This window comes from Pseudophryne corroboree, chromosome 4, assembly GCF_028390025.1.
Source record: "Pseudophryne corroboree isolate aPseCor3 chromosome 4, aPseCor3.hap2, whole genome shotgun sequence".
In the NCBI taxonomy this organism is placed as follows: domain Eukaryota; kingdom Metazoa; phylum Chordata; class Amphibia; order Anura; family Myobatrachidae; genus Pseudophryne; species Pseudophryne corroboree.
The window spans coordinates 879017870-879030872 of NC_086447.1; the positions used below are offsets into that span (position 1 = coordinate 879017870).

At 46.8% G+C, this 13003-nt stretch overlaps 1 protein-coding gene across 1 annotated transcript in view; it reads right to left on the minus strand.

The window, feature by feature from the left end:
- DNAH8 (dynein axonemal heavy chain 8) overlaps positions 1-13003 on the minus strand; it is a 1853457-nt gene that overhangs the window by 90833 nt on the left and 1749621 nt on the right. The window contains exons 86-89 of the mRNA XM_063918852.1: positions 11386-11502; positions 9675-9776; positions 9040-9200; positions 1662-1815 (exon numbers count right to left, since the gene is read on the minus strand). Of these exons, the coding sequence (XP_063774922.1) occupies positions 1662-1815; positions 9040-9200; positions 9675-9776; positions 11386-11502 (534 nt within the window). The remainder of the gene's footprint in view (positions 1-1661; positions 1816-9039; positions 9201-9674; positions 9777-11385; positions 11503-13003) is intronic.

Here is a 13003-nt window from a genome sequence, read left to right on the forward strand (position 1 = left end):
CTCATTTACAGTAACTGTTAGGATGCAATGACTAATGCAGCCGATATTGTTACTATCTATACAAAGGGCTCGCTGCTTTGATACAAATTGATTTAGAGTGCTTGGAATTACCAGCATATTGAAAAAGCTACATTAATGGTTACTTTGTATCTTGATACAGTTCTGTCAGAGAACTTGCATGATGGTATCTATATAATTATCCCTGTACTAGAGACCGAGGTGCTTTTTAAATTAAGGAGGGGCAAAAATTCTAAGTGTTCCAGGAATAGATGTATGGTTAATATACACTTATCATCACTGTCCCATAAGGACTGGATTTAATTTTTATTTTTTCTTATTTCTGGACGCTTATCATTTGAGTGGTTGAGATATGCTGACGTACTTCAAGTTTGGTCCATGGTTTATGGCACTAGTCAATTTAGACTGGTTATATTGTGACATGTATTAGCATGAAAAGTGCTTGTAATATTGGGTACAATTTTGTCTTGTAAATTTATTCATGTGTGTGCATGTGTTTGTCTATATTGAATTCCCCAAATAAGTTTTTATTTTAATATTTGAATAATAAAAGGTAAATTTTAATAGTTAGAGACAATTTGGACACAGTTGGTTCTGGATGGTCTATATAAGACTGCCCCCACAATAGAGTCTTATTTTTTCTCTTTCTTGTTATGGTAATTTTCTGACTCAGGGGAGCAACACCAAACCCTCATTAATGCATGAGAAGTTCACAAATTATAAAAAAGAGGCATTTGGTTATTTATGAAGCTTAACCTCCTTTCATACACGGAATAAAAATTCTTGGTAAGGAGGGGTCTTGTGCGGAATTTTTCATATTCTTGTTTTTTCACATTTGCCCTGTAAGATCTAGCAGCTTTTTCCCTGCATTATGGGTAGTGAAGAGGTTTACAACAAGCTGCCTGAGCACAGCAGCTACAGGACACATTCTGGGTTGCTAGAGCTCCTGTCTGTCCCAGTGCTGCGGGTACGGGGAGCGTGCGACTCGTTACAGTCCCAAAGTCAGCGCAATGGGGGTTAACACTTCAAACTCGCTGCGGCTGCATCATCGTCTGGGAGACAGCTCTCCCGGTCCCCAAGAGGTGGCACTGCATTCAGTTATAGCCCTGCAGCCCCATACTAAGGGGTAGATTTATTAAGCTCGGTGAAGTGATAAAGTGGAAGGTGATAAAGGACCAGCCAATCAGATCCTAACTGACATGTCACAGGCTGGGTTTGAAAAATGACAGTTAGGAGCTGACTGGCTGGTGCTTTATCACCTTCCAATTTATCACTTCACTGAGCTTAATAAATCTGCCCCTAAGTCCTGCTGCAACTGCTTCCTATACCCCGTTAACATGTGGAATTGGTGCAGCCACCAGAGAGGATCCGGGGCTGCAGCACAACAAACAGCAATGGAAATACTTTTTTTTTTTTTAAACACCCAGTGCTAGCGCTGGTAACACATTGAAAAATGGCGCCGTTCAAACATTTGACCTATTGGTCCCTTCAAAGATGGCGCCGGATTTAACCCCTTCAGTGCTGCGACTACAATCAGCCACGTGGTTTGGGTGGGTCCCCGGCCACAGTAAGCAATGGGACAAATATTAATCAGAATTATGAATGCTAAAGAAATAATGGATGGTTGTGTATAGTAATGCTACCTCATGAGGAATATAATCCGGCGGCAATTTATCCAGCATGTCTTGTAGTATCTGATATACAGCAGCCTCATGCCTTTCCCCCACTCTACCACTCTCTGTGGGTTGGACTCTGGCTATGGTGTCCAGGACTTCTGCGGCCATGTTGTTCTGACATCTGTAACACATACTATATAATAGTAAAGGCTGACCGTGCGAATTCCTGCCTTTACAGTACATTTATACCGAGCTATTATACATCTAGCGCTCTTCCTTTTCTCCTGATATTGAGTAACATCTGTCACATTATTCCTTATACGTTTAAACTAGAATAGATAAAGTGACATTTCAAATATGCGCAAGACAGCTCCTGAAATGTCTGCATTGGTGACCTGCACACATTAACCAAAAGGGCAAAATAAGTAAATAATACTGACTTATGGGCCCTACACACTGGCAGATAATACTGAAAGATATGAACGATCTCGTTCATTAATGAACGAGATACCGTTCATATCTTTCAGTGTGGAGGCACCAGCGATAATCGATGTGCGGCCCCGCACTCATTCATCGCTGGTGCCCCGTCGCTTATGCATGGAGGCCAATATGGATGAGATTGTCCATATTTGCCTGCACTGCAACCGTCACTGCCCCCCCACCACCGGGTCGCCCGTCGGCCGTATCTGCCGTCGGGGCAGCTCGGCGGCGGATCTATCAATGTGTAGGGCCCATTAAAACCGTGTCCTGTTTCCTTAAACCAGTGCTGGACCAGCAAACTGTATGTATACAGTAGAAGTCATAGATGTACTAACACTTCTATTTATACAAGTCTGGGACAGAGTTTGGAGACTGATTCAAAGATCTTCATTTGTGTCTTTGTCCGCAGTGCCTGTGCTAAAATATAAAACATCCGCAGGAGGCGTCTTAAGTAAAAAGGCATTTACTGCCGGGTTCTATGATCCGCTGCTTTGTCCAATAATGCAGCATCGGAACATATACATGAACATAGGACATCTGAGTAAACTTCAGGTTACTGAGGACGTCTGGCAAAATCACTCTGTTCCTGGACTTCACTCTTAATTTATGATTGCCATCACCTATACTGAAACACCTTTTTAATAAATGAATTTATCTAGTTCAACAAACGTGACGCCAATCATGAATTAAGAAGGAAGTCCAGGAACTGATCATTTTGGCCCTCCTGGACTGTAAGATGTTGGGAGGTATGCGGTAACTATATAAATATTTATCATTTATTTCTCTAATCAAAATGACCAGTACTCCATTAGTATATTAATAAGAATAATAAATAATAATAATTATAATAATAATCCATGATAACTGTGCCTCGCTTCTCTGCTGCATTTCCATTCCACCTATTGTCTGTGCTATAACCTGCATGTAGAGAATCGCCAGTTTGGCTTACTGTAACCCACAGGATCCTGAGGTAGGACAGACTGAGTTATAGCTAGGTGGCTGATCATATGTCCCTACAATGTAAAAGCCAGCAACAGCACAGTGCCCCCTCCCATACAGCCAATAGGTTACACAAGAGACAGGAATATGTGTAAAAAAAAAAAATAAGAATTTACTTACCGATAATTCTATTTCTCATAGTCCGTAATGGATGCTGGGGACTCCGAAAGGACCATGGGGAATAGCCGCAGGAGACTGGGCACAAAAGTAAAAAGCTTTAGGACTACCTGGTGTGCACTGGCTCCTCCCCCTATGACCCTCCTCCAAGCCTCAGTTAGGATACTGTGCCCGGACGAGCGTACACAATAAGGAAGGATTTTGAATCCCGGGTAAGACTCATACCAGCCACACCAATCACACCGTACAACTTGTGATCTGAACCCAGTTAACAGCATGATAACAGAAGGAGCCTCCGAAAAGATGGCTCACAAGAACAATAACCCGATTTTTGTAACAATAACTATGTACAAGTAATGCAGACAATCCGCACTTGGGATGGGCGCCCAGCATCCACTACGGACTATGAGAAATAGAATTATCGGTAAGTAAATTCTTATTTTCTCTAACGTCCTAGTGGATGCTGGGGACTCCGAAAAGACCATGGGGATTATACCAAAGCTCCCAAACGGGCGGGAGAGTGCGGATGACTCTGCAGCACCGAATGAGAGAACTCCAGGTCCTCCTCAGCCAGGGTATCAAATTTGTAGAATTTAGCAAACGTGTTTGCCCCTGACCAAGTAGCTGCTCGGCAAAGTTGTAAAGCCGAGACCCCTCGGGCAGCCGCCCAAGATGAGCCCACTTTCCGTGTGGAATGGGCTTTTACAGATTTTGGCTGTGGCAGGCCTGCCACAGAATGTGCAAGCTGAATTGTACTACAAATCCAACGAGCAATCGTCTGCTTAGAAGCAGGAGCACCCAGCTTGTTGGGTGCATACAGGATAAACAGCAAAACAGATTTTCTGACTCCAGCCGTCCTGGAAACATATATTTTCAGGGCCCTGACTACGTCCAGCAACTTGGAATCCTCCAAGTCCCTAGTAGCCGCAGGCACCACAATAGGCTGGTTTAAGTGAAAAGCTGAAACCACCTTAGGGAGAAATTGAGGACGAGTCCTCAATTCTGCCCTGTCCGTATGAAAAATTAGGTAAGGGCTTTTATAGGATAAAGCCGCCAATTCTGAGACACGCCTGGCTGAAGCCAGGGCTAACAGCATTACCACTTTCCATGTGAGATATTTTAAGTCCACAGTGGTGAGTGGTTCAAACCAATGTGATTTTAGGAATCCCAAAACTACATTGAGATCCCAAGGTGCCACTGGAGGCACAAAAGGAGGCTGTATATGCAGTACTCCCTTGACAAACGTCTGAATTTCAGGAACAGAAGCCAGTTCTTTTTGGAAGAATATTGACAGGGCCGAAATTTGAACCTTAATGGACCCTAATTTGAGGCCCATAGACAGTCCTGTTTGCAGGAAATGCAGGAAACGACCCAGTTGAAATTCCTCTGTAGGGGCCTTCCTGGCCTCGCACCACGCAACATATTTACGCCAAATACGGTGATAATGTTGTACGGTTACATCCTTCCTGGCTTTGATCAGGGTAGGGATGACTTCATCCGGAATGCCTTTTTCCTTCAGGATCCGGCGTTCAACCGCCATGCCGTCAAACGCAGCCGCGGTAAGTCTTGGAACAGACATGGTCCCTGCTGGAGCAGGTCCTTTCTTAGAGGTAGAGGCCACGGGTCTTCCGTGAGCATCTCTTGAATTTCCGGGTACCAAGTCCTTCTTGGCCAATCCGGAGCCACGAGTATAGTCTTTACTCCTCTCCTTCTTATGATTCTCAGTACTTTTGGTATGAGAGGAAGAGGAGGGAACACATACACTGACTGGTACACCCACGGTGTTACCAGAGCGTCCACAGCTATTGCCTGAGGGTCCCTTGACCTGGCGCAATATTCCCAACGGTTCACAATCATGTGGAAGACTTCCGGGTGAAGTCCCCACTCCCCCGGGTGAAGATCGTGTCTGCTGAGGAAGTCTGCTTCCCAGTTGTCCACTCCCGGAATGAACACTGCTGACAGTGCTATCACATGATTCTCCGCCCAGCGAAGAATCCTTGCCACTTCCATCATTGCCCTCCTGCTTCTTGTGCCGCCCTGTCTGTTTACGTGGGCGACTGCCGTTATGTTGTCCGACTGGATCAACACCGGCTGACCCTGAAGCAGAGGTCTTGCCTGACTTAGGGCATTGTAAATGGCCCTTAGTTCCAGGATATTTATGTGAAGTGACGTTTCCATGCTTGACCACAAGCCCTGGAAATTTCTTCCCTGTGTGACTGCTCCCCAGCCTCTCAGGCTGGCATCTGTGGTCACCAGGACCCAATCCTGAATGCCGAATCTGCGGCCCTCTAGGAGATGAGCACTCTGTAACCACCACAGGAGAGACACCCTTGTCCTTGGAGACAGGATTATCCGCTGATGCATTTGAAGATGCGATCCGGACCATTTGTCCAGCAGATCCCACTGAAAAGTTCTTGCGTGGAATCTGCCGAATGGAATCGCTTCGTAAGAAGCCACCATCTTTCCCAGGACCCTTGTGCATTGATGTACTGACACTTGGCCTGGTCTTAGGAGGTTCCTGACTAGGTCGGATAACTCCTTGGCCTTCTCCTCCGGGAGAAACACCTTTTTCTGTACTGTGTCCAGAATCATCCCTAGGAACAGCAGAAGTGTCGTCGGAATCAGCTGCGATTTTGGAATATTTAGAATCCATCCGTGCTGTCGTAGTACTACTTGAGATAGTGCTACTCCGACCTCTAACTGTTCTCTGGACCTTGCCCTTATCAGGAGATCGTCCAAGTAAGGGATAATTAAGACGCCTTTTCTTCGAAGAAGAATCATCATTTCGGCCATTACCTTGGTAAAGACCCGGGGTGCCGTGGACAATCCAAACGGCAGCGTCTGAAACTGATAGTGACAGTTCTGTACCACAAACCTGAGGTACCCTTGGTGAGAAGGGCAAATTGGGACATGGAGGTAAGCATCCTTGATGTCCAGAGACACCATATAGTCCCTTTCTTCCAGGTTCGCTATCACTGCTCTGAGTGACTCCATCTTGAACTTGAACCTTTTTATGTAAGTGTTCAAGGATTTCAGATTTAAAATGGGTCTCACCGAGCCGTCCGGCTTCGGTACCACAAACAGCGTGGAATAATACCCCTTTCCCTGTTGTAGGAGGGGTACCTTGATTATCACCTGCTGGGAATACAGCTTGTGAATGGCTTCCAATATCGCCTCCCTGTCGGGGGGAGACGTTGGTAAAGCAGACTTCAGGAACCGGCGAGGGGGAGACGTCTCGAATTCCAATTTGTACCCCTGAGATACTACCTGCAGGATCCAGGGGTCCACTTGCGAGTGAGCCCACTGCGCGCTGAAATTCTTGAGACGGGCCCCCACCGTGCCTGAGTCCGCTTGTAAGGCCCCAGCGTCATGCTGAGGACTTGGCAGAAGCGGGGGAGGGCTTCTGTTCGTGGGAAGAGGCTGTCTGCTGCAGTCTTTTTCCCCTTCCTCTGCCCCGGGGCAGATATGAGTGGCCTTTTGCCCGCTTGCCCTTATGGGGACGAAAGGACTGAGCCTGAAAAGACGGTATCTTTTTCTGCTGCGAGGTGACTTGGGGTAAAAAGGTGGATTTTCCAGCCGTTGCCACCAGGTCCGATAGACCGACCCCAAATAACTCCTCCCCTTTATACGGCAATACTTCCATATGCCGTTTGGAATCCGCATCCCCTGACCACTGTCGCGTCCATAATCCTCTTCTGGCAGAAATGGACATCGCACTTACTCTTGATGCCAGAGTGCAAATATCCCTCTGTGCATCTCGCATATATAGAAATGCATCCTTTAAATGCTCTATAGTCAATAATATATTGTCCCTGTCCAGGGTATCAATATTTTCAGTCAGGGAATCCGACCAAGCCACCCCAGCACTGCACATCCAGGCTGAGGCGATTGCTGGTCGCAGTATAATACCAGTATGTGTGTATATACTTTTAAGGATATTTTCCAGCTTCCTATCAGCTGGTTCCTTGAGGGCGGCCGTATCAGGGGACGGTAACGCCACTTGTTTTGATAAGCGTGTGAGCGCCTTATCTACGCTAGGGGGTGTTTCCCAACGCGCCCTAACCTCTGGCGGGAGAGGGTATAATGCCAATAACTTTTTAGAAATTAGCAGTTTTTTATCGGGGGAAACCCACGCTTCATCACACACCTCATTTAATTCATCTGATTCGGGAAAAACTACGGGTAGTTTTTTCACACCCCACACAATACCCTTTTTTGTGGTACTTGTAGTATCAGAAATGTTCAAAACCTCCTTCATTGCCGTGATCATGTAACGTGTGGCCCTACTGGAAAATACGTTTGTTTCCTCACCGTCGACACTGGAGTCAGTGTCCGTGTCTGTGTCTGTATCGACCTGAGGTAACGGGCGCTTCAGAGCCCCTGACGGTGTTTGAGACGCCTGTACAGGTATTAACTGATTTGCCGGCTGTCTCATGTCGTCAACAGTCTTTTGTAAAGTGCTGACACTATCACGTAATTTTTTCCATAAGACCATCCAGTCAGGTGTCGACTCCCTAGGGGGTGACATCACTAACACAGGCAATTGCTCCGCCTCCACACCATTTTCCTCCTCATACATGTCGACACAATGTACCGACACACAGCACACACACAGGGAATGCTCTGATAGAGGACAGGACCCCACTAGCCCTTTGGGGAGACAGAGGGAGAGTTTGCCAGCACACACCAGAGCGCTATATATATACAGGGATAACCTTATATAAGTGTTTTTCCCTAATAAAGCTGCTGTATATATTTATATGCCAATTTAGTGCCCCCCCTCTCTTGTTTTACCCTGTTTCTGTAGTGCAGGACTGCAGGGGAGAGTCAGGGAGCCTTCCTCCAACGGAGCTGTGAGGAAAAAATGGCGCCAGTGTGCTGAGGAGATAGGCTCCGCCCCTTTTTCGGCGGCCTTTCTCCCGCTTTTTTATGTAAAAATAGGCAGGGGTTAAATACATCCATATAGCCCAGGAGCTATATGTGATGTATTTTTTGCCAAAAAAGGTGTTTTTATTGCGTCTCAGAGTGCCCCCCCCAGCGCCCTGCACCCTCAGTGACCGGAGTGTGAAGTGTGCTGAGAGCAATGGCGCACAGCTGCGGTGCTGTGCGCTACCTTAGTGAAGACAGGACGTCTTCTGCCGCCGATTTTCCGGACCTCTTCAGTCTTCTGGCTCTGTAAGGGGGACGGCGGCGCGGCTCCGGGACCCATCCATGGCTGGGCCTGTGATCGTCCCTCTGGAGCTAATGTCCAGTAGCCTAAGAAGCCCAATCCACTCTGCACGCAGGTGAGTTCGCTTCTTCTCCCCTTAGTCCCTCGATGCAGTGAGCCTGTTGCCAGCAGGTCTCACTGAAAATAAAAAAACCTATTTAAACTTTTACTCTAAGCAGCTCAGGAGAGCCACCTAGATTGCACCCTTCTCGTTCGGGCACAAAATCTTAACTGAGGCTTGGAGGAGGGTCATAGGGGGAGGAGCCAGTGCACACCAGGTAGTCCTAAAGCTTTTTACATTTGTGCCCAGTCTCCTGCGGAGCCGCTATTCCCCATGGTCCTTTCGGAGTCCCCAGCATCCACTAGGACGTTAGAGAAATATTGTTTTATAAGCCCACATTATTCTACACAGTCTTCCCTGCTCTCTTCTTGTCACCCCATATCACAATCTAATATGTGTTTGAGCACTCTACGGACCCTACTGTCTCTGGAAATACAGCAAGGGGAAGCTTAGCGCTGTTTATACTCACAGTCACACAGGGAAACACTATAAATGAGGAACATGTTACAGTAGTCTCATGGTAAATATCATTTTCTTACATGATGTCAGCATTGGGGTGCAAACCAAATGCTTCAGGGGTGTCAAGCACAGGCAGAGATTGGACATAATCCAAGTATTGCTCTACAGTCGTACACTGAGGGATCTTATATCCGGTATTGAAACAGAACGTGGGATCAAACATCTTCTCACTGAACCACATCTAGAACAACAGAAACAACACCAATAGCATAAGGAACTTGAAAAGTTGAAAATAAATGTAAGTTCAAGACACATGTACAGTGCTAGAGAGGCAGAGGGACCGGAGCAGCAGCAGAGGGAAGTTTCTCTTTCCTGCAGCTGCAAACACTGTTTATCTGATTGGTCGAATCCTGTGCGACCAGGTCAGATAAAGCACTTGCTGGTGTGATCGCATCTAATGCGACCACGCCAGGCAAGTGGTTAAGGTTTTGTTTTAATTTCATGTTAAAGAACATCAAGGGGTGGAGTTTTCATTTTTGAACCTTTTTTTATATTTTACACAACATTTATATGTTGTCCGTAAAGGAGCTATCTGTGGCTATGAATATATAACATGTACTGATAGAGAATGTGTAGGAAACCAGGTGTCCTCATTATTAGCAACAGCGTTACTGGGGTTTTCCTGATAACACAGACTGGAATAAGGCTTGCGTACTCTGACAAAGCAGGTAAGGAGACGTTTGTCATAATCGTCACTGACACGACCTCCATACATCACTTCTCCGATCATATACCTCACATTGCTCCAGGATACACCCTGAAAAAACACAAATAAGAGATGTTACAAGTTGTGCACTAAAATGATTTCAAATATTCAATACAACATATTTCCTTCCATACGGTACAATATATAAAGCAACTGAATTAGAGGAGTGGTGCACAACTCAGCAGAGGAAGTTTGGTAAATTTACTAATCAACTATTTGGTGTTTTTATGCAATTTTTCCAATCGATTTTGCAATCTATCTCCCTTTACTAAAGGCAAATCCCACAGTAAAGTGCAAAAAAAGTTGCAAAAGAAACATTGGTCCAAACATTGCTGCTTTCAGCCAATCAGTGAATCCCCACTAATTTCAATAGAATGAAGAGGACATGATTTCCGGATTTTGGGGGTCATTCCGACCCGATCGCACGCTGCACTTCTTCGCAGCTGTGCGATCGGGTCGGAACTGCACATGCGCATTGGGCGCTTTGCGCAGGCGCCTCGTTGCCCGGCGACAGCCATCGCCAAGCAGCGATACCGCGTACAAAGAAAGCGGTCGCAGCGGCGACCGCAAGAAGTTTGATAGGAGTTCCAGGGCGTCAACTGACCGTTTTCTGGGAGTGGTTCGGTGAACGCAGGCAAGTCCAGGCGTTTGGAGGGCCGATGTCTGACGTCAATTCCGGGACCTGCATCGCTGGATTGATCGCGCAGGGTAAGTAACTATTACCTTGGTCTAGTTCTATACAAAACTTTTTTTGCACAGCAGGGCTGCACAAGCGATTGCAGCCTTGCTATGCAAAAAAGCCCTCCCCCATAGGTGGCGTCGAGTTGATCGCACGAGCAGCAAAGAGTTGCTAAGTACGATCAACTCGGAATGACACCCCTTGTGAGCATTAAATTGGAGAACGAGGGCTGCATGAGGAAGTTTTTATAAAATAAACTACTACAACATTCAGTGTTGTTTCTTGTCTGCTGGAGAGGAGATGCAAGTGAGCACTCCGAGGGTGGGGTTTGGGTCTTTACATCATTAGGTCTCGCCCCTATTACATCAAAATAACGTAAATTGCAAGTCTGTGTGGAGAGGGCAAGACTAAAACGGTATGATTCTCATAAGTAATGGCCCCGCCCCCTACCTATGGACCCGCAATTCCCAGTATTATACTCCCAATCCTGTACACTTCACTAGGAAGAGGGTGGGATGTGGGAGATGCAGTCACTTTTCCAGAGTCCGGTGGACTACCCAAAAAACTGTGAGTCTCCCAGACCTTTTGGAAGATTAGGTTAGTTTATATCAAGATCAGAAAGAACAACACAGGACATATCACAAAGCAGTATACAACATTATATGACAGAATGTGAAATTACATAGCAGCAATTATACCTTATAGTAAGGTAAGAGATCTCATGTACAGTATGTTCAGTACAGGACCGTTTGGATCACATAGATCAGTGGTTCTCAAACTCGGTCCTCAGAACCCCACACAGTTCACGTTTTCCATGTCACCCAGCAGGTGCACTGTGTATCACCAACTGTCACATTTTAAAAATCTACAAGTGACCTGCAAAACATGAACCGTGTGGGGTCCTGAGGACTGAGTTTGAGAACCTGTGACATAGTCAAATTTATTTTTGAAGTATCTGTTATAGTAACAGTACAGACTTACCTTTTTGATATCACACTCATCCACATGATTTAGAATGAATTGGACACTTGCTTCGAAGTCTGCAGAGTTGAATTCATACGGAATACTCCAGCCGATAGGACCAAATTTGCGTCGTTCCTGCCAAACATATTTGATATTACATACAATATATATATGTTTTACACTGAATGAGTAAAGTAAGGACTGTGTTTCTTTCTGTTATGCCAGTGGCTCCCAAACTGGGTGCCGCAGGGACCTTGTAGGGGTGGCACAGGTTGGTGGTCCAGGACCAACAGTGGCGTCATGAGGTGGGTGCGGGGGGTGCGGCCTTCAATAGGGTGACACCAAAACGAGCCGCGCACTCACACGCACCCCCATCCCCTGACATGAGAAACACTGGTCCACGGCTGAGACCATACCCCCTCCTTCCAGGCCCCGCCTCCTAAAGTCCGACACTCTCACCTGTTTAGTGAGATCAGCAGGCAGCGCAGTACAGAGCCGTGCAGGCAGTGTAGTGGCCGACCCTCCCCTTTCCTCCAGAGTCCGGACACTCTCTCCTCACTCGGGTCCTGAGCCTGACACACACAAGCTCCGCCTCCCACACTATACTACAGGAGGAAGGAGCTGCTGGTGATGTGCTGCATGATGCCAGCCAGGTAACTTCTATAAATGCTCCATGATTAGCAGAATCGATTTATGAGGTGTGTGTGTATGAGGCTGAATGTGTTAATGGGCATTGGGATGTAGAAATTGTTGGGTTACTGAGTGTTAGGTGGGGGGGGGGAGCTAATTGGGGCTGTGTTAATGTAGTATGGGTGCCGCTTGTGACTGTAGTATGAGTGCTGTGTGAGCATAGTATGGGTGCCACTGTGTGAATGTAGTATGGGTGCTATGTGAGAGTAGTATGGGTGCCAATGTGTGAGTGTAGTATGGGTGCTGTGTGAGCGTAGTATGGGTGCAGCTGTGTGAGTGTAGTATGGGTGCTGTGTAGTATGGGTGCCGATGTGTGAGTGTAGTATGGGTGCTGTGTAGTATGGGTGCTGCTGTGTGAGTGTAGTATGGGTGCTGTGTGAATGAAGTGTGGGTGCTGTGTAAGAGTAGTATGGGTGCTGTGTAGTATGGGTGCTGTGTGAGTGTAGTATGGGTGCTGTGTAGTATGGGTGCCGATGTGTGAGTGTAGTATGGGTGCTGTGTAGTATGGGTGCTGCTGTGTGAGTGTAGTATGGGTGCTGTGTGAATGAAGTGTGGGTGCTGTGTAAGAGTAGTATGGGTGCTGTGTAGTATGGGTGCTGTGTGAGCGTAGTATGGGTGCCGGTGTGAGTGTAGTATGGGTGCTGTGTGAGCGTAGTATGGGTGCCGATGTGTGAGTGTAGTATGGGTGCTGTGTGAGCGTAGTATGGGTGCCGCTGTGTGAGTGTAGTATGGGTGCCGCTGTGTGAGTAGTATGGGTGCCGCTGTGTGAGCGTAGTATGGGTGCTGGTGTGTGAGCGTAGTATGGGTGCTGCTGTGTGAGTGTAGTATGGGTGCCGCTGTGTGAGTAGTATGGGTGCCGCTGTGTGAGCGTAGTATGGGTGCTGGTGTGTGAGCGTAGTATTGGTGCTGCTGTGTGAGTGTAGTATGGGTGCTGCTGTGTGAGTGT